The following is a 20,924-nucleotide window of genomic DNA, read 5'->3' on the forward strand; positions in this document are numbered from 1 at the left end:
ATGATAGATTTGATAAATTCAACTACCCAGTGTTATCATTTATTTTGTTCTCGTTGTTAGAATGTAGAGAATATGATTTTAAAGTTAAAATTTAGATTTGAATTTATTGGTAAATGCAATTAACAAAATTATTTATCGCGAACAACTGATAATACAATATAAGTATAATTAAATGAATTCTATATATTTTAATATATCTCTCCTTATACACTTTATTAGTAATTAACACGCGAAAATAGAAATGATGGAATTAATCGTCAAGAAAGAACGTTGAACCTGTCATGCTTTTGAAAGGACAATAATGATGTTCCGTTAAAAGTAAACTAACGAATGAAATGGCTTCGTTTAAAAGACTTTGAAGAGGTACAACACTCGCGTATATCTTATTCCTCGTCTTCCGGTGTTTCCCGGTAGCTCAGGAACATTTCCGGTCTCGCGACAAGTATCCTTGGTCCAGCGAGCTCACGCACGCGCCTTTGTCACTTTCACATTGCGTTTCACCGTCGTCGGACATGTTATTTTCTTTTATTTTCTTTTTTCGTAGCTTCCTTCCGGGTTTATATTAATTTTTATACGTGATATATTATTGTCGCGAATTGTCATGAAAAAAAAACAAAAAAAAGAAAGAAAAAGAAATGAATATTTTAAGGTAAGACAAACGGTAATAAAAATCATAAGAAGTTGAGGATAAGAAAAAGAAGGAAAGAAAGAAGATGACAACAAATAAGCAAAAACAAAAGAAAAATGATCGAAAAGCTTGAGGATATTTTGTAGTTGGTATACGCGTTAAACGTCACTTTCTATAACACGCTCGTCGAACATAATCATGAATAATTAAAAACCTTTCGAACGAAGTTATTCTGCGTATATGTATATACATGTTGCGAACAAACTTGATCTTTACCGGACACACGATCTTTATATACATCCTGCATACGTATATACATGTGGGTATACGTGTGGCAGCACGTTTCACGGCAGAAATTCTTCTCCTTCGTTTTCTATCTTTTTCTTTTTTTTTTTTTTTCATTTTTTCTTTTTCTTCAACTTTTTTCACGCTCTATCACAACGTGTCTCCACCGTGACATCCAAACATCCCGATCCTCGAGAGACACGCGAGGGTTTTCGTCAGAGATAACAAAAAATAAAGAAAGAAAAAGATAGATAGATATAGAAAGAAGAAGAAAAAAAAAGTAAGAAAAGGGTTGAACCTAGAAGCAAGAGCAACAACGGTAGCTCAAAGATCTCGTGTAGTTGTAGTTGTTGCTGTTGGCAGGCTGCGTAGAAAATCGAGGATATTCACGAGGATCGAGGGTGTGTTTCATCCTGATGAGCTCTCTTGCGAATAAATAATTCATGATTCTCTATTTCGAGAGGATGGATATCCTCTCTCTCTCTCTCTCTTTCCTTGGTTAGAAAAAGAAAAAAAAAGAAAACAAAGTGAGAAGAAAGAAGGAGAGAGAGAAAGAAGATGAAGAAGATGAAGAAGAAGAAGAAGCATGCGCATACGTGTAGTGAGGCACGTAGATATAAAGTTCGGGGCGGGGTCCTGTTTGGTCAGGATGACGCGCGAGAGAGGACTGACAGAAAGCAGAGGAGCGTGAAGGACCGAGGTGAAAAATGGACGACTGTTAAACGGGATTTTAGCGTAGCGTGTGTTGTTGACCAAGGCAACGGTACGTGATGTAAAAGAATACTTGAAAGAGAAAGAAACAACCAACGAGTACGAGCTAGTTTCTATCCTTTTTGTTTTCCCTTTTCCTCTTTCTTTCTCTCTCTCTCTCTTTTCTATCTCGTCTATCTCGTCTAGGTTGTACATAGTTCGACCTTCCTGAATCGATAACTCACGTAACCTTCAATTGGCTATCTTTTTTCAAAGAAAACTATCAACCTTTAGAAAAAAAGACGTCATTTTGTTGACCGCAATGATTACTCCATATTTCCTGTACGATTATTTTATGATATACATATATTATATATTATTTTTATGAATGGAAATTTTCTTTTTTTTTTTTAATTGATTTCTCTTTTCTATTTTTTTTTTTTTCTTTTAGATGTTAAAGATATTATTGTTAACAGCGTTGACTGTCAACTACGAGATTACTCGTAGTTTGCGTAATATTGCTTAGGAAGCCAACTAATTTGTTTAATATAATATAATGTGATTAAATATTAAATTGGCTTTCTAACATCGGAATCTTGAAAAGTATCGTGGTGGTTAACGTGTTAAAAAAGAATTAGAAAGAAAAGATTGTAGTACTACTGTTTAAACGAAATGTCACCCGTTAGACACTCAACGTACAAACTTCTTTATCAAGGGAATCTGAGGAAATAAACGGTTTCCTGAGTGAAACGTGCTGCTGCTACCGGTGCTGGCATTGCTTGGTGTGGGACAAGCATAAGGGACAGATAATAAAAACCGTTAAGAGGGAAACTTTTAAAGCTATGTTCACATAAGCTAATATTTTGTCGTATTTTTTTTTAGCGATCATTACATATTACATATAATAAATTGATTGTTTCGATTGACGAATAGATTGAAAATTTAATTGAAATATTTCTAGTACCTAATTGGAGAAAAATTTGAATTATCTCGAGTAGTTGTCGTCGTCTTTTCTTTAATGATCGTTTATCAACGTAATTTACTTTAAATTGCGTTATCTTATCGTAGAAACTTTATGAAGTACAGAACGTACGATGATAACACGCGACGAAATCCAGTATAAAATGTTCGTCGAGAATAAACGTTGATAATTAGGTAAGGACGAGCAACACCATTGTTAATAATTATTAACGAAACAATGTTATTGATTAATTTTTATTTTCTTCTAACATTTACGGAAGCGAAAAGATAGAACAACGTCGATGATGGCGTCTCGTACACTAAATAGTTTCCACTATGTTCGAGCATCGACTTTAATTGTTTTCCCATAGATCGAATAGACTGAAAAACACGACAGAATAGAGAGTTTCCTCGACGTGACACGTCATTGTTTCTACGTTGATACATCATACAAGCATTGTTCCTTTCAACTAATATGGGAATTTGATTTAAACTTACATCCATTTCTGTTTTACTTTCCTTTTAATTATATAATTATCGATGATTCTCCCACGAGATTAGAAATTTAGAAAATAGGAAGATTAGGTATAAAAGTTACGAGTTTCGGAAACGAAAGGCAATGACTTTAATTTATTTTTTAAATAAAAAAAAAAGGGGTTTGCTTCTACGATAAACTCAAAAACTTTTCAACTCAGTTGCATATGTATTATAAATAACAAATAAATCGTTCGAAGTTATTTTTGTATGTTTCTATACCATTTAGGTTAATGTTATTACGATTCGAGCATATATATATATATATATATAAATTTGCAAAAATAATTAATTTAAATCAATGGGAAGAAAAGAAACGTGCTTCCGGCATGGTATGGCACCACGAACACGCCCTGATGCGCGCGACGAGTATGCAACTGAATGCATTTAGATGCCTCAGCTTATTTTCTCTCTCTCTCTTTCTCTCTTTCTTTCTCTTTTTCTTTGCCCTCCCCTTTCTCTCTCTCTCTTTCTCGCTTTGAGCGGAACTTTTTAAAAACAGCAGGATATGCGGGCCTCCCAACGACACTCGTTTTATTTATGCTGCATCCACACGTAACAGAATAAGAGCGTTTCATTTGGCTACCACCCGAGTTTTTCTTCCTTTCGGATAATTTAATGGATCGTGAGAGAGCAGCCAGCCCAGTCAGCCTACGAAAAGCTCTCTCGCGTTTTCTTTCCCTCTCTATTGACTTATTCCAATCTTCTTGCGTCTTTCTTATTGTCGAAAAGATCCAAAGGGGGAATAATTCATTCAACCATAGAATTTTCTTTCAAACAAATTTCACGTGAACGAGATCGTTCGATCGAAAAATATTATTGAAAATGTATTATATATATTCGAAAAGTTTCCAAGAATAAATCGATATTTATTTCTAACGTTTGTAATTATTTATCCGTACGCGCGTTATATATTATTTATACGAGCTTTTTTTTTTTTGAATAAATCCTCTATAATATTAGAAAAAATTATTATTGTTGCTAATGCAAATAAAAACGTAAGAGAGAATGCATCGCGTTTTTCGCATTTAACAAATTTTTCTCAATGAATTCTTTGATACATTTTTAATGATCAAACAAAGAGATGTTAGAGTTAATTATTATTCGATTAACGTTAGACACGTGGCATAATCGAGTCACGTAATAAATGTAATTGATGCCGAGAGAGAGAGAAAGAGAGAGACTTATATAGAAGTAATATTAAACTTGAAGAATGATTCACGTTCATAATCCACCTCTAATTCACGGAAAGAGATCCTCGCGTTAGGATTAACTCTTATTACTATGAAAGAGAACAAAACCGACCTTGAACCTAATGAGTCAGACCAATAAAATAAAAAACGTTGATTAGCGATTTAACAGTTGATAATCGTTAAGGAACGTAAAGTGGCTTAAAAATGACTTTTAACATTGGATTCATTGAATTTTTCATTGACTTCGAAAAATGTAATGAAAGCTTATATTCGTTTTTGTAATTAACTTTTTTTTTTTTATAATTGAAACGGTGTCGGATGTATGTATGTTCCCCACAATATTAGAAAGAGAAAGAGAGACAACCATCGGTGGTTAATAACTGGAAGTTAGATGCAAGAATCTTTACAATCAGCTATGGTGGTCACACCCGTACATTTCGCAAGTTGCATTCTCATTTGCTTTAAAACCAAAAGAAGGAAATAAAGAAAGAAACGAAGAAATAAAAATTAAGTGCCTACACACCACACACACACACACACAAACATACATACATGCAGATGCACATGGATATATTCATACATACTTAAACATACAATCAGTTGTTTCCGCGAAACGAATCCGGAAATTAAAACGGTGTTGTCGTTCCACATTGCACGAGTATAATTATTGTTAGAGAACCGATACTATTAAGTCGTTGGTGCTGGCCACTAATAACGTCGCGAACTATAATACAATCTTGAATATACACTAATAGTCATCTATAATTATTCTTCGCGCCACTTTTTAATGATGATGATGATAATGATGATGATGAATACACTCTTCGTTTTACAAGTTCCTACTATCTCGTCGTTTCTCATGCTCTCCGTTTGACCATTCATTTGTTTATCCGTTTATTTAAAGAAAAACAAAACAAAAAATATGAGAAAAGAAATAATAAAAAGATTTATTTGAAAAAAATTTCAACGCCGTTTTCCTGTGTCAACAGTCAAGTAGTAAAAGTTAAAAATAAGAAGAAAAATAAATAGAATAAAATACTCGACTATATATATATATATGCGCTAAAGTTAACTCTCGATAGATAAGAAATATAAAAAATTCATGGCTTCGCCGTAATCGACGCTTTCAAAGATAACTGTATAAATGCAAGAGAAAAAAAATGAATAAAAAAAAAGAGGTGAAGTAGGAGGAGGAGGAGGAAAAGGAAAGAGTAGCTTCCTTGACCGCACTGATAATACCGTCCTACCATAACGTTCATATAACTGTTAGGCTTGTCAGATGTCGCTCAATCATTGCTAACTTTTATTAATAATTATTCGTTTAGGTTTCTTGATTTGTTTTCGAAAATCTTTGGAGATTCCTGTTACTAATAATTATTTTGATTCATCTCTGATCGAAATTATTGAATTCTTTTTATAAAAACGATCCGTTAGATATATTAAGGGATTTAATATTTTAATCATAATATATATGAGATCGATATAAAAATCAAATTAATAAAGATTTTTCAAATGACAAAAGTTAAATCAGTATTGTAGGTCGTTGGAACATAATTCATACGATCTCTTCACCTTGTGAATGCGTACGTGACTGAATAATGCAGGTGAAGGACCTTTACGTTACTCTCTTATGCGTTTTCTATCTAGCAGGTTTCTTATCGTCGAGAAATATTCAAAGAATTTCAACGATCGCGTTCAAACGGGATAAAAATCCTTGACAAACATTTTGGTCAACCTTGTTAAAAGACTGTTGTTCGTTGGGAGAGGGGAGGGGGTGAGAAATAATTTTATATACTTATTGATAGAATTAAAATTAACTGTATAATGTAATATATGTTACACGAGATGAAAGAATGAAATTGGAGAATGTGAAGATTCACACGGTCGCTTGTCAACACATATCAAACTAGTTGATGTGAAAGACCAAATATTTAAGTTTATTCTTATAAGTTTGGACCATGACCAATGTGTGTCGTCAAGAATCTGTAAGATTTAAAATGTACTATTAGTTTTAAGTTCAATAGTTTATTTACATGTGTTGTTACTTAAGCTTTCTCTTATTTTGACATAATATGTTTTAAATAATAAATTATGATTTAATAGCGTAACAAAAAAATACTTGTATTCGACACTCGCTATCAGTGGATGGTTGAACATCGACGTTTGTCGATGTAAATCAGAAATGAAGATATTTAGCAAATATTTCGGACATATACTACATTACACCAAACGAGTATGTGAATCTAGTTAGACATTCTCCAATTTCGATCTTTCACGATAATCACACACATATATATTTTTGAAGGAAAAAAGTTGAAACATTGCAATTACTCTTACAATCAAGTCCGAGTTAATCTTAACGAGAAATATATGTCCATAAATTGTAACTATAAAAGATAATCGAAGAAAATGAAAATCGATCCCCTAATGTGATCGAGGTAAAAGTGAGACGTCGAAGTAGGTCTCGGTTTTAATCTCGTTCGATCAGTTCAATACTCGTAGACGTCGTAACTCGTCTCGGTTTTTAGATGAAATATAGTCCATCTTTTTTCATTTATCTATTTTTCTTTATTATCTTTTTCTCTTTCGACGATTGAAAAACTTTTATCTTCGATATCAAAATTTATCAAAACGTCTAGTCAATAGTTTCGATTTCTTTCATATAACGATATAAACTAGACAAACACATTTATCGATATGTTCATTCATTCTTTTCATTATAGAATGAAAAAATCAAATAAAAACAAAAAATGTATGAGAAAATGATAAAGATAAATAAAAAGAATATATATGTTACCGTCAAGCCCGGAAATTTTTACAGTATTGCATTCTCTGACATTTTATGAACTTTACATGCTAAATTTATAACTCGATATGATGTTCTACGCGTAGACAAAAGAGTGTACTTTAATTTAATATAAGTTTCATTCAAATCTATTCACTTTTAGTATAAAAAATATTTACCAAAACTTTTCAAAGAAATTACAAAGATGCACAATTTACAGCATTGCATTCTCTGACATTTTCTGAACTTTACATGCTAAATTTATAACTCGATATGATGTTCTACGCTTAGACAAAAGAATGTACTTTAATTTAATATAAGTTTCATTAAAATCTATTCACTTTTAGTATAAAAAATATTTACCAAAACTTTTCAAAGAATTAGCAAAGTTGTACAATTTGCAGCATTGCAATCTCTGATATTTTTTTGAAAAGTATATATATATATCGGAAAAATATATATGTGCCTTGTTATAGAAAGGATGTTCGGGCGGCCCTAATCTAACTGGTTCTTCTCTCTTCTGGTATAATTTAACCGGAATAGCGTATCTCAGCGGGAGAGATTAGATCGGTTACTTTATCAAACGAGGAAATTGTCGAGGCTTAAGGACTTCTTCTCTCTTCGCGTGGAACGCTATAAAAAGATGAGAACGACCATCTTGTTCGTCTATATAAAAGCGCAGGATATTCGAGTTGTCGTACTATCTTTACCTTAAAAACGACACGAAAATAGGAATCCACCGAAGAGAAATAGAATTTTAATGATCGTTCTCGAATATGTGTTCCTTTTAATAGATCATTAAACGTACATTTATACATACACGTATACATATATAGGAGTTTTTGAGAGGGTTTTCCAACGAAACGGTGTTAATATCCATAAAAATAAGAAATAAAAGTTTGTACGAATATAGATCATTACAAAATTATGATTTCAATTGCATAAACGTTGACATTTATTCGATAACGATGATATTTTATGTTTAAATTTCAATCGATTACGTTCACCTCTTTTTTTACGCTTATCTACAAGGTTTATTATATCGAATCGTTTTAGTAAATCCCAATCAAAATTACCGAAATTAGCAAATTTTCTAGCAGAGTTTTTTTTTCAACGTATACATTTACAATTACGCGAAACATGTTCGTTTCGTCCAACAACATTGCGTAGGTGGTCGTCGGCACTTTGAACGATAAATTAGGTGTGTGATTTATAATTTAGATCATAATTTTTGGAGAATGGACACTTTAAATGATTTATGTTTTATAAAATATTTGTTTCTTCTTATTATTTTTGTTCATAGAGAATACACACGCCTGGCATGGTTTCGCCGGAAGAAACCACAGAAACCTTGTACGAATATATATGCATACATATTTAATATATGTATATGTATCTATATGCATAAATATGCATCTACAAAGTGAGATGAACGAAAGGGAAATAATATTATTATAACAACATGTATCTCATTCGCTTCGTTGCCTTTTGTACATTAACTCCCACGCCTTTTGATAGAATGACGTCAATCTCTCGATTCGTTGACCTTATACATATATATACAATATATATATATATGGTTTCTCTCTCATCGTCTCCTCTCTTGCTCGACGAAGCGAGAGAGTAACAGAGAAAAAAAGAAATAGGGAGAGAAAGAGGTAAAAGAAGAAGAAGAAGAAGAAAACTCGTGCATCGGAGTGAATCAGCGTCCGTTCTGGAGCACTCGCTTGTTTCCGCTCGTAACAAATCATACAAACGCATCGTTTAAAATATCCTTCCGTGCTCTGCTGGACCACTGTTGGCGAGAGAGGAAGGTAAGGAGAGAGGGAGAGTAAATACGATAGGATAAAACATTATATGTACTTTATTACAGAGAAGATGTCTCGTTTTAATTAGAATTTATATTTATAAGTACTTAACATGTGAGATTATTAAAAGAATGAATTAGATATCATCCTCCTCTATTTAAATGAGGATGACTTCATTCGAGATAATAATGTTCGTATTTATTTTTTATTTTCCCCTCCCTTTATTTCTTTATTTCTTTCTTTCTTTCTTTTTACCGAAGTAACTGCTTTGACGTTCTCTCTCACTTACTCCGATATCTGACCCAACTAGGTCGGATAAAAATAAATCCGTAGGGATTTAATGTTAATCTACTTTGGCCGCATCCGATCGAATCTCATTAGTCCCCTAATTTCGTGTTACAGGGGAGCTCTACGTCGAAAACCTGGCCGAGAGGAGGACCGTCATGATCAGGATGGGATGGTTGTGGGTCGAGGGTACTTCAATGAAGTTGGCTCTAAGGGCATTGAACCTTCGTCAAGCGGCACCCAGTCTATGCCAGCCTCATGCCCTCGCCCTTGGATTTACTCTGAGCGATTCTCAGGGTCATTCGCTTGCTACGTTTTGGGTAAAAAAAAAAACAAAACAAAAAATATATTCATTCATACATACGTACACACACCACACACAAATGAAAACGTACTCGAAAAGAACAGTTAATCCTATTCTAAGGTTTCGGAAGTTGACTTGAACTTTGAAATTGAAAATAGTTTTACAAGATTGTATTGAGAAGGAGAAAGAAATAGGGGAAAGATCGAGAGGGAAGGAGAGAGATAATTCAGTGCACAGTACGATGTAAACGGCCTTTATCTCCGGCACGATCCGTTTCCTCGACTGTAAACACTTTCTCGTGGCCGACGGACTCTAGGTTCCCGTTTCACTGAACGCTGCAACTTCTAATTATGGCCTGGCAACGTCGCCCATTCGATTTCTAACTCATTATACAACGTTCCTTGAAAAAGGCTTGTACGCTACAAACGTTTAGTTCCTCCTATCAATTTAACACTACTTCCAAATTTCTGATTCCTCCTACTTGACTTTCTCTTCCCTCGAGAGTGAGTATTTATTTTTGCATAGCAGAAAACGTCGATGTTGTCTCAGTGGATCAGAAACTTTCGACGTATAATCTTCTTCCTATCTCTCTCTTTTGATTATTAAAGATTAATTGTTTTTAAATGCAGTCTCGTATAAAAAAAAAAACAAATCTTTTCTTCGATATCATCCAGTGTTAACTTTTAAAGTGTAGACAATGTGTAAACTCATCGTGATAATTCGAACGACGTAGCAACATTTTATTTATTTATCGTGAAATATATTATAAAATCGAAGATTTCTAGCGTTAAATAATGTTTCAATATGTGTGTTTTTAATAAATAATAATTATATTCTCGTTTAAAAGATCAACATCGATAAGATTGACTGATGACAAGATAGTAGAAGGACAGAAAAGAGAAGAAAAAAGAATTAAAAACGAGGATAAATTTAAAGAGTAGGTGTAGGGATTATTAGGAATCACGTGACGTAAGTTGAAGCATGCGAATATTGAAAGGATTTAAATAAGGTCAGTAGGCAAGGTCGAAATCGGTTTGTAGCTGATCTGGATAGTGGTAAACGGACGCGTGGGAGTAAAACTCGCCACTCTCCCATGACCCACCATTGTCAAGGAGTCCCACCATCTTCGTTCACCGCCTAAGGAGATCCTTACTTCTTACTTCGTTTTCCTTTACTCGATCCAAGGACGTAAACAGACAGACAGACAGACTGATAGACGATCTTATGTTAGCCGACAACGATGACTGGCACCAACTTCAAACGAGATTTTCTCGTATCCTTTGCGAATGTAATTTTTCTTCTTTTTTTTTTTTTCCTTTACAACGTTATCCTGTTAATAGCCTGTGAAGGTAACAACTAAACAAAATGGTAGATCTTCTTTTACGAGATAACGATCATATCGTTATATTCGAAGAGTATCATTCTTTTCTTGACGCATCATTTCCGGTAGGTCAAGCCAAGAAAACGAGAAGTTTAATAATCGGAGGTCGTTCGTTCGTTCGCAAGGTTGAAATGTCACATCCGTTCTTTATCATTTGTCTTTGAATATTTTTCTTTTTCTTTTTCTTTATATCTTTTTACCTCTTTTTTTCTTTCTTTCTTTCTTTCTCTTTACGTGAAGGCAAAGGTAATTTAACTAATGTTAAGTTATATCTTTCGTCTAGGAAGTCGGAGAAGTTTAAATTCCCAAGTAAATTCTAGGATGTCGTTTGTGTGTTAGCAACTAACCAACCAACCAACCAACCTACCAACCAAGCCGACGACTTTCGAATCGTCGAGCGGCGAAATCGTGTGTCGTGATTCTTCCTTCGTTTTGCACGAATACTCTCCTCTTATCTGGTCACAACTCTCTTCTCGTATCTTTTCATTTCTTGCTACCTATCGACGATAATTCCTTATCAACATTTAGCGTGCTTAATTATTTCTTTTGTTTTTTTTTATCTTAATTAAAAAGTCAGTCAAAGATAGAAAAAAACATCTCAGAAGTTAGAATATTTATTCAAATAAATAATAAAAATGGGTACACGTAAATATTTATAAAATTATCTGTTGGAAAAAATCAAAAAAGAAATCGCTGTATCTTTGAATACATATATATGTTATAATAGTAATAATATTAATATTAATAATAATAATAATTTATCTCATTTCTTTTTCTTCTTTTTTGTTTTCCCCAGGCCGACACAGAACCGATATACTGGTCTTGGGTGAAAGCGATAGCAACAGAACTGGTAAGGCAGACTCCGTTTCGTGCTCGAAGATGTCTAAACTTTTTAGAGATCCTGACAATCTGTCCGAGAAGTCCGGCACCGTTTCCGGAGAGTCTGGCAGAATCTAGGAGACGTTCACGAAGTGAGTTTCGTTGTTGGCCAATCGAATCGTCGATGGATGACGGAAATTCGAAAAATTCGACGAGTATATTAGAAGAATCTAGAAGAAGAGCGAGAAGCGAGTTACGTGGTTGGTCGAGCAGTAATTCAAGCGACGAGGACAATTTAGGTGAATTTCGTAGTATACCAGCAATAATATCAACGAAGGATCAAACGGTCTCGAGAACGTGGGGTTGTAGCGAAAGTAGCGAGGGTAGTGACGATAGTCTTCCATGGGGTGTCGGAATATGTCGATCTAGCGTAGATTCCGTCGATTCTACGGTTTCCTTGTCGGAACCCGAGACCAAAGAACAAAGGATACAAAGGTACAAGGAAACCCGTAGACGGGAAAACGAAGCAAGAAGTCGTCGTGTTTTAGAAGAAGATGCTAGGAGACGTAAAGCAAGAGCCGAAGAAAATAATAACAACAACAACAATAAAAACAATAACAACGAACTTCCTAAAATCTACGGGCCTAGAAGCAAATATTATTCCGTCAACGAAAACGACGATCATCATCATCATCTTACTCGACGATCACCGAAAAAAGAATCGTCGAATAATGTTACAACCGAGTCGGCCGAAATAATTCGAAATGAGAACGATAGATTACCGCCTATCAAACCGGTTGAACCATTTACTGTTAGATTCGAAGAGACCGATAGAACCGTCGACGGTAATAAAAATAACGACAATAATAATAATAATAATAATAATAATACTAATAATAATAATAATAATAATAATAATAACAACAATAATAATAGTAATGGTATTGCAGGAAACGATCCAACGCGGTGCAGTAACGGCACAATTACCAATGGTATCTTAAGGACAGATGCGAATAACGAACGAAGGAGTCGAACTAGAGAGAGGCGAATTTTTCGAGAGAAGGGTCAATCTCAGCAAGCACAAGAAGTAACGACGAATAGTAGTAACAACGTTGAGAGTTTGCAAGAACGAAAGGAACGATTGGCTGCTATATCCTCGAGAATACCTGTACCACGTCAGTTGTCTTTAGGAAATGAAAGAACGATTAGATCAGTTACGAGTAGTGCATCGTTGATTGATGGTTGCATGAGTTTGCCTAGATCTGCTACGACAATGGCTTTGTCGATATTAAAGGAACCACCTTGCGAGGAGGACGTTGCCAGATTGTTGGAGAGGTGTCAGAGGGTCGATCATTATGTACCAGTTCGTGAAAAACTTACTTTGTTCGAATCTCTCTCGAGATTGGGTGGTCGGTTGGCTCGAAGTACAGAGGATCTTGGTAGAACCGAATCTAAACCAAGTCCTAGGGGAAAACAACGGGCGAGATCGCTTCACGATTTAAATCGTGGCGCTAGGTCCGTGCCGGTACGTGAAATGTGTCGATTTTTCGAAGGTGACGTTCGTGACACCGGTCAGGGCAATCAATCGCCAACGATCGTTACCACCAACAAATATTCGACGTTGACGAAAAATTCGGGCAAATTAAACGAACCGTTGATAACAAATTCTTTGAGAAACACGTGGAAGGATAACAATACCTCAACGACGTCCAATAAAAGCAACAACGATGCCGCCCCATGCGTTAGAACGTCCACGAGAAAGAAACATTACGCTAAGTGATTTATTCCGCGCGATTATTAATTATTAGAACGAAATAAAAAGGGGATGACTATGAAGTATTAACAAAAAAAAAATAAAAAGAAAAAAGACTCTCTTCTCTCTCGGTGTCTCTTTCTTTTTTTTTTGTATTTCGAGGGAACCGAGAGAGAAAGTCTCTCTCGGTTGCATTGCGTTTCTCGTTTCACGAAACTTTCAACGATTCTATCGTTTTCTTACGTGTTCATAATACGATCGTCCGATAAACTCTAACATAAACTTACGTTATAAGTACGTTGTATAGAAATCGAGCAAATAATTAGATATTACGAATCTTGAAAAAAAAAACAAAAAAACAAAAAAACAACAACAACGACAACAAGAAAATTTCTCATACAAAATATCGGAATGTATATTTTTGTGTTAACGCGTTCTTTAAATTATATATTCCAATTATTTCAAAAATGACTCTATGCATCGTACGAGTCGCGTATATCACATTGGCAAACGAACTTAATTCGTACAAAATTCAATTTCGAAAATATCTCACGATTAATACGCGTATTTATTCGAAATGTTGTCAAATGTGATTTGAAAATGACTGATCGGATTTTTTTTCCTTTTTTTTTTTTTTAATACTGTTATTATTACTTTATTTCTTTTATTTGTGTTTCGATTTCAAACGAGAAAGAGAACTAACACTTCCTGAGAGAACATAACGCGGATAATAAGGAGCACGAGAGATCGAGCTAAGATTTCCGTCGAGAGAGGGACGGGAAAAGAGGTGGTGGCGGAGGTGGAAAGGTGGCTGGGGGAGGGGAGGGGGGGAGGGGGAAATCAGGGAAACCGGTAATTTACGTTCACCGAGCGATTGCAGCAATGTCGAACACCTGTGTGGACAGGACTCTCGAGTATAACACGTTGATCGCCTTTACGGCTGACTTCTTTAATTATATATATATATATATATATATATATATAAATTTATTCCAAAAAAAAAACAAACAAAAACAAACCGTACGATTTACCTCGAAGAACTTATTATTATACATTTTTCTTTATATTTCCCCCTCCTGCCCCCCCCACCTCTTTTTTTCTCTTTTCGTTCGTCTTAGTGCCATTTTTCTATATAGACGTAGAAAGACGTAGGTAAGTAAAAACGATTATTTAGATTTTCTCGATATGGAAATATAATAAATAATGAAAAACAATAGTCTAGTTTTTCGTTTAACAAATTTGGAACATCCGCTCGTTCGATTAACAACGAGCTTTTGCTTGTACTATTGCTCTATTACTATTACTACTACCACTATTACCATTAGTTTTATTACTATCAATGTTGCTACTATTACTCCTACATTGACAACGTCGACTTCCGCTTACTTCCAATCGAAATGATCATTTCCGTTCTCGTTTCTCTCTCCCCTTCATCGTTATTTTCTCTCCGTCCCTCTGAATTTTTATAAAGCGATCGAATAATTTCGTAATATAGTACTTCCTTTCTTATTTTGTATATTTTCTTTTTCGTCTCTCTCGTGTTTTGTATACGTATAAATATATATATATATTATAGATATATATATATATATATATATATCTATCTATCTATACATACATGATGATAAATATGTATCCTTCGAATCACGTTTTCGATGCGGTTCTTATTCGAACAGCGTAAAAAGTTCGTGCCGCTCGACACGCGAATTCTTTTATTGAAGGAAATGAAAAAGAATATAAAAAAGAAAAAAAGAAAAAAAAAACAAACAAACCAACAAACAAACAAACGAATGAACGAACGAACGAACGAAAGAATATCTCACACGTAAAAATAATTAGAAAGAAAAATTAGCGGCGGACTTCTATTCCTTTCTAATTTGAGTTTTCTTTCGTAAGCGGATTTTTGTGTGTATATAAATATATATATATATATGTAGAATTTGTAAGCTCGCAAGTTGGGAAAACACGATCGTTTCTCATTCATTTTCCCTGCTTAGCGATCTCGATTAAAATGCGTTTATTTATTGAAATTGTTTATTAAGTTCTATCGTCGAGTTTTGTCTCTGTTGTTCGGGATCGAGGATTTAAAAAAGAAGAAAAAAAACATAAAGTTAAAACGACAAAAAAATATAATAAAATTAATAACATTAATAATAATATTAATAATAATAATAATAATAATATAAATAATAGTAATGATAATAATAATAATAATAAATAAAAAATGAAAATGTATAAAAAGAGATAGAAAAATTAGATTTGGAAAGAAGAATCCTCGATTCGTTAATCGAACGATTTTTTTCGCTCTCTTCCCTTTTTCTGTTAGCGTTGCGTACGATCGAGAAATGAATGACTTGATTATGATCTTTTTCTTTTTTGTATCTTATTTTTTTTCGTCCTCTAATTGTATTGATTTCTTTCTTTTTTTTTTGTCCTACCTATATTTTCTTTCTTTTTCTGTATATAGTTATTTGTTAAAATTATAATTTATATATTATCGAGAGAAGGCGATTAGTATCCTTCCGACATAAAGGATTAATTATGTATGTATCATTATTATAAAATACCAGTTGCATGCTGTCTCGTGTGGGAAAGATAAGATTTAAAAAAAAGAAGTGGAAGAAGAAAATTCATAAGAACAATCATGATGATTCAAAACGAATGCACGTGTGTGCTTGATTAAAAGCATCCAAAAAAGAAACGAAAAAGGAGGTCAAAAAATTAACACAACTAATTTGACAAACAATTCGTTTCTACGAATTTTTGTCCCGAACCACTTTTCGGATGGAACATTTTAAATGAAATCCTTAGACCGAGAATGATTTATCCCTTTTACCAAACCCCACCTGTCGATCACAGTAAATCGAATTTCATGCGTGCTTGTAAAATCTAGTCAAGAGATAGTGATTACGAATGATCGATAATTAGATCATTATAAAAAAGAAATTCGTTGTTACTTTTTTTTTTGTCTGGTAATGATAATGATTCATGATGATAATAATAATGATTCTTAATATCTCATTTAGGATTTATTATTAAGAAAAAGAATAAAAAGAACATATTTCGATCTGTCGAATTTCAATATTTAATTTAATAATAAATCAATGAATTATCTATGTATTTATATCTCCTCCTCTCGATAAAATAATAAAAATGAACGTGTTTCTTCGATCGTCGTGCGTTGTTTCTGGATTTGTATTTATATACTTTTGTTGTAATAAAAGGGACGAGTAATGAGCGTTACGTAAAAGCAATTATTAGAAAGTGAGCATAAGTCTTACATCTCTGTCTCTCTCTCTCTCTCTCTCTCTCACTCACTCACTCACTCACTTACACATTCACATACTCACTCACAGTTACTCAGTCACTCTCCTTATCTTTTTTAAACTTCGTTACAATTCTTTTTTTACCAAGTGACTTTTCTTTCCCAAGTTGTTGCCCTTTCCTTCGAACACACTTCGCGCGCCACGATGTAAAAGAAGAAAAAGAAGGTAACACACATAAATAATAATAAATAAGAAAAAGAAGAAAAATGATGAAGAAGCACGATGGTAAAAGAGAACGCGTGCTGTTAATTGCAAGATTTTCGCAAGAAACTGAGGCTCGAGGTTGCGGAGGCGCGCGATGATTTCATGAAAATATACACGTGCATTATATACTATGTAAATATACATACAAATGTATCTGTGTATATGTATATACAGAAATGCATATACATATATATATGTATACAACTATGTAACGTACCTTACACGCGATACAAACGAAACCCGAGAAAGAAGAGCAGGTAGGTAGCCGTACACAAAGTGTTTCACGTTGTCGTCATTTTTCATAATAATTTTTTGATGACTGTGATTAAGTACGGAAATAAGTGGAATCGTGATCTCTCGGTAAAAGATTATCCTAGGTTCTACCGTACCGAGAAAGCCTTAAAATTGACTTAGAATTTCGTCGACATTGATTCATCTTCGTCGTGGCCCTTTCTTCCTTTTCTTTTTATTTCATTTTTTTAATTGAATTAATCGTTAATTATTTTATTACACTTTTTTTTTTTTCTTTGCATCATTCGATGATAATACATAAATGATATCTCAATTTGTTTTTAGCAAAATTTTATCATACGACATTGGAATAAATTGTCGATACAAATTATAATTTCATTTAAAAATGGTGATCGTTACCATGAATACAATACTGGAATCAATGTAGAATAGAATTGCATTACCAATTTCTTCTTTATTTTCCTTAATTACAACAAATACGCCACAAATCCTGTCCATTCATTCCTGACGCGTATTCATTTGTATTGACTTTTCATCGTTGAGAGTAAACGTCATTTATCCATTCTCGTATTGGTACCACATAATGTATTGGACAAGCATTCAATTGGATCCATAAATGTTGACGAAATAATAATGGAATATTTCCTACCAATTCTGATTGCAATTCATTCAGCAGTAAATCTAATAAAGACAGTGCAGTTAATGTTTCAGGATAAAAAATGAAATAACAGTGTCTCATTGTTGCATATCAATAGTTTGTTGAACATTTCTCTCTTACATTTTTACTTATATAATATGATGGTTAAATTTAGCAAAAAATACAAATAAAGTGGGACATCCTGTAGTTAGATTACTTATAAGAACATCGTATAGATATTACAAAGAAGGAAGATTTATGTAGGTGTTACTATGTATACATATAAAAAGATTATGGACGTGCAAATTATGTATCCACGCAGCTGGTTCGATTGTACTCGAGCCGTGAAAGGTAAGTTCGTTACGGCTATTGTTCTAAAATAATCTAATGTCCATAGAGAGGCATTTGCTATACGGATACTACCTATGTATATATGTATATAGTTATGTTTGCATCAAAATGAAAGTATAGATGGGGTGATATTTTTGTTATTGTAAGTTTTGTAATTCAACCATTTACGGTTATGCATTTTAGTTCTTATTTCAATTTACATTCAAATAATTTATACGTATAGATAGACGTACATGTGTACATAAAGATAAAATTTAGATTAACTCTGCGTATATGATATTAGAACGTTTCAAAATTTAAATCCATACGAATAGATTCACGTAAAAGAGAAACGAAGTTTGCAGAAGGCATACATACATATACATATGTGTAAGTATATTATATTTGGAATCCGTGTTTATGTAACATAGCAGCTTGCATGATCGTAATAAAAACGTAGTCCGTTTATTTACATGTTACTTTACGCGTGGCTAGTCACGTTTAGATCGACGCCCACCTGATACTTGGCTCAATGTAAATCAGTTGCTCCTGCGTGCCAATCAAATCCACTCGAAAAAAAAAACATATAATTAAACTAAGAATTAAAAAAAAAAAACGAGGCTTTGAAATTATTTATTTAAAGTATCATCGTTCCTCTATAAATTATTACACTTTTCTTTTTTTACGAATCATTTTTATCGATCTTTAAATTGGCTAATCTTACGTTCGATCTAATTCAATTACTACATCTGTTATGATGCTATTATGATTATTACAACTTTTCTACTCTCATTATTTTTCGAATTATTGTTTTAGATGATAGCCACAACATCTTATCTTAATAGTTTTCTTGTAAAAGTATTCAATGTAACAAGATTACGATTCTCATTTACCGGATCGTTACAGATCGCGGTCACTTGCGTGTTTACCAGACTTCGTACGGAACTAATGTAAGAATAAAAAAATAATTCATTTCCGCGATGTATCAATACTTGAAAGATAATTTCGTAAACTTCGTATGTGAGTAATATATATAAAAATATATAATACAATCAATTGATTTCATGTCTTGTTAAAATAAACGAATCATCATCATTGATAACCATATTCGATCGAGATGAATATAAGAAGTGAAAGATATCGACAATGGGATTGGATTCAGTATCTCGTTCTTCGTGTTAGCAGCATGCAGCAGGTAAGTATAGTAACCATGCTCGACCTTGAAACAACGGTCCCTCACCCATAAGGTCGCGACCTAGTTTTCGATCATCGTCCTATTTCCAAGACCCCTCGTTGAGACCCATCGAGTAATCTCGCGGCTTTCGTTTGTTCATAAGAGAGTATGCTTTCGCACTTTCCTACTACGATTTCGATTAATTTCTTCTTGTCAACATTATCTGACAAGATTAGATACAAACAATACTTAGAACGAGTTAATGCAGAAAATTCATAACTATTGCTATCGTACAATCGTGATAACATTCTTCGAAAATTTTGTCAAAGTTTACTTTTAAAATGATGATTAATTGTTAACAAATATATAAAATATCGCGAAAATAAATTATAAATAATATGCCAAATGTTTTATAGAGTACTATATATTTTTGAAATATTAAATGACATTAAATAAACGATCAATTATTTCTTTGAATAATTGTGTAAATGAAACAAAATTAATTATATTTCTGTATGGCAATCACTAAAAAAAATATGAAATTCTTACTCTTATGTGCATAAATTTAAATGAGATACTTAAATATCTATTACTATCTTTTCTCATAATACTTATGATGATACGTAACAAAAAATAACAAAGTAATTAGACATCACAATGATACGGCAAGTACGAGGCCGAAAAGGAAGGACGAAAAGAAAAAATGGCATCGGTTTGAATTTCTTTATAATGAAAATGAAGTGAAAATATATATATATAAAAAGCAAAGGAATTCAAGGATCTCATTAACAGCGATTCGAAGTTTGCTCGAACGTGACGTCCGAAGGTAGATCGAACATTGTCGATCGTAGATCATCGTAAACCGAGCCTTTGGCGCGAGTACCGAGCATACGATTTTATGCACGTTGGATGCATAAGAAACGCGAGTAATCGAGTGACTGGCCTTGATAGCAAGTACCGGCTATATGAGTTCAGTAAGAGGCCGTAGGGGAGAAGAACGAGAGAAGGAAACAGGTACAGGAGTCTGTCTATACATATGTACAGCATACTATGTTCGTGATCAAGTCGATCGATCCATCGATCCTTTCAACGAGAACCAACTCCACTCACGGTTAACTGGATCAACGTTTTACAATCTTTTATTTCCCTCAAGAAAACTTCACTTACATTTCTCACGATTTATATCTATTCCCTCCCACCATAACATTTCTCTGTACCTTGTTTAATTGCTTCACCTCTTAAAACTTTGCTCGGTAGCTGAGAATCGACAACCGAACGATCACTTTTAATTCTAACTTTTATTCGACATAATTATATCGCTTTCCAATAACAATTTTACTATGTGTTCTTTACTTTCCATTCTTCATTGAAATCTTTATGACCGTGATTATTATTATTATTATTATTATTATTATTATTATTATTATTATTATTCTTGAATTCAGATCAAGTTACCGAGTTTACTTTAATTGCAGTGAAATTCTATTTTAACGTTCGTGTCGAGAAAGACTTTTTTCATTCTATTTCTTTTTATCTTTTCCGGTTTTGTTCTTCCCATTCCTTTTGTAATTATATT

At 33.4% G+C, this 20,924-nt stretch overlaps 1 protein-coding gene across 3 annotated transcripts in view; it reads left to right on the forward strand.

Annotated features, from left to right (window-relative positions):
• The window catches only part of LOC106786433 (hybrid signal transduction histidine kinase L-like), a 38,449-nt gene extending 24,673 nt beyond the window's left edge, over nt 1–13,776 (forward strand). For all 3 annotated transcript variants that reach the window (XM_014747823.1, XM_014747824.1, XM_014747825.1), the window contains exons 3-5: nt 9,286–9,488; nt 11,650–12,517; nt 12,623–13,776. In XM_014747823.1, the coding sequence (XP_014603309.1) occupies nt 9,286–9,488; nt 11,650–12,517; nt 12,623–13,452 (1,901 nt within the window). In that variant the 3' untranslated portion in view covers nt 13,453–13,776. The remainder of the gene's footprint in view (nt 1–9,285; nt 9,489–11,649; nt 12,518–12,622) is intronic.
• Nucleotides 13,777–20,924: the final 7,148 nt, after the last annotated feature.

Source organism: Polistes canadensis, unplaced genomic scaffold (assembly GCF_001313835.1).
Source record: "Polistes canadensis isolate GaletaPanama2010 unplaced genomic scaffold, ASM131383v1 scaffold_74, whole genome shotgun sequence".
NCBI lineage: Eukaryota > Metazoa > Arthropoda > Insecta > Hymenoptera > Vespidae > Polistes > Polistes canadensis.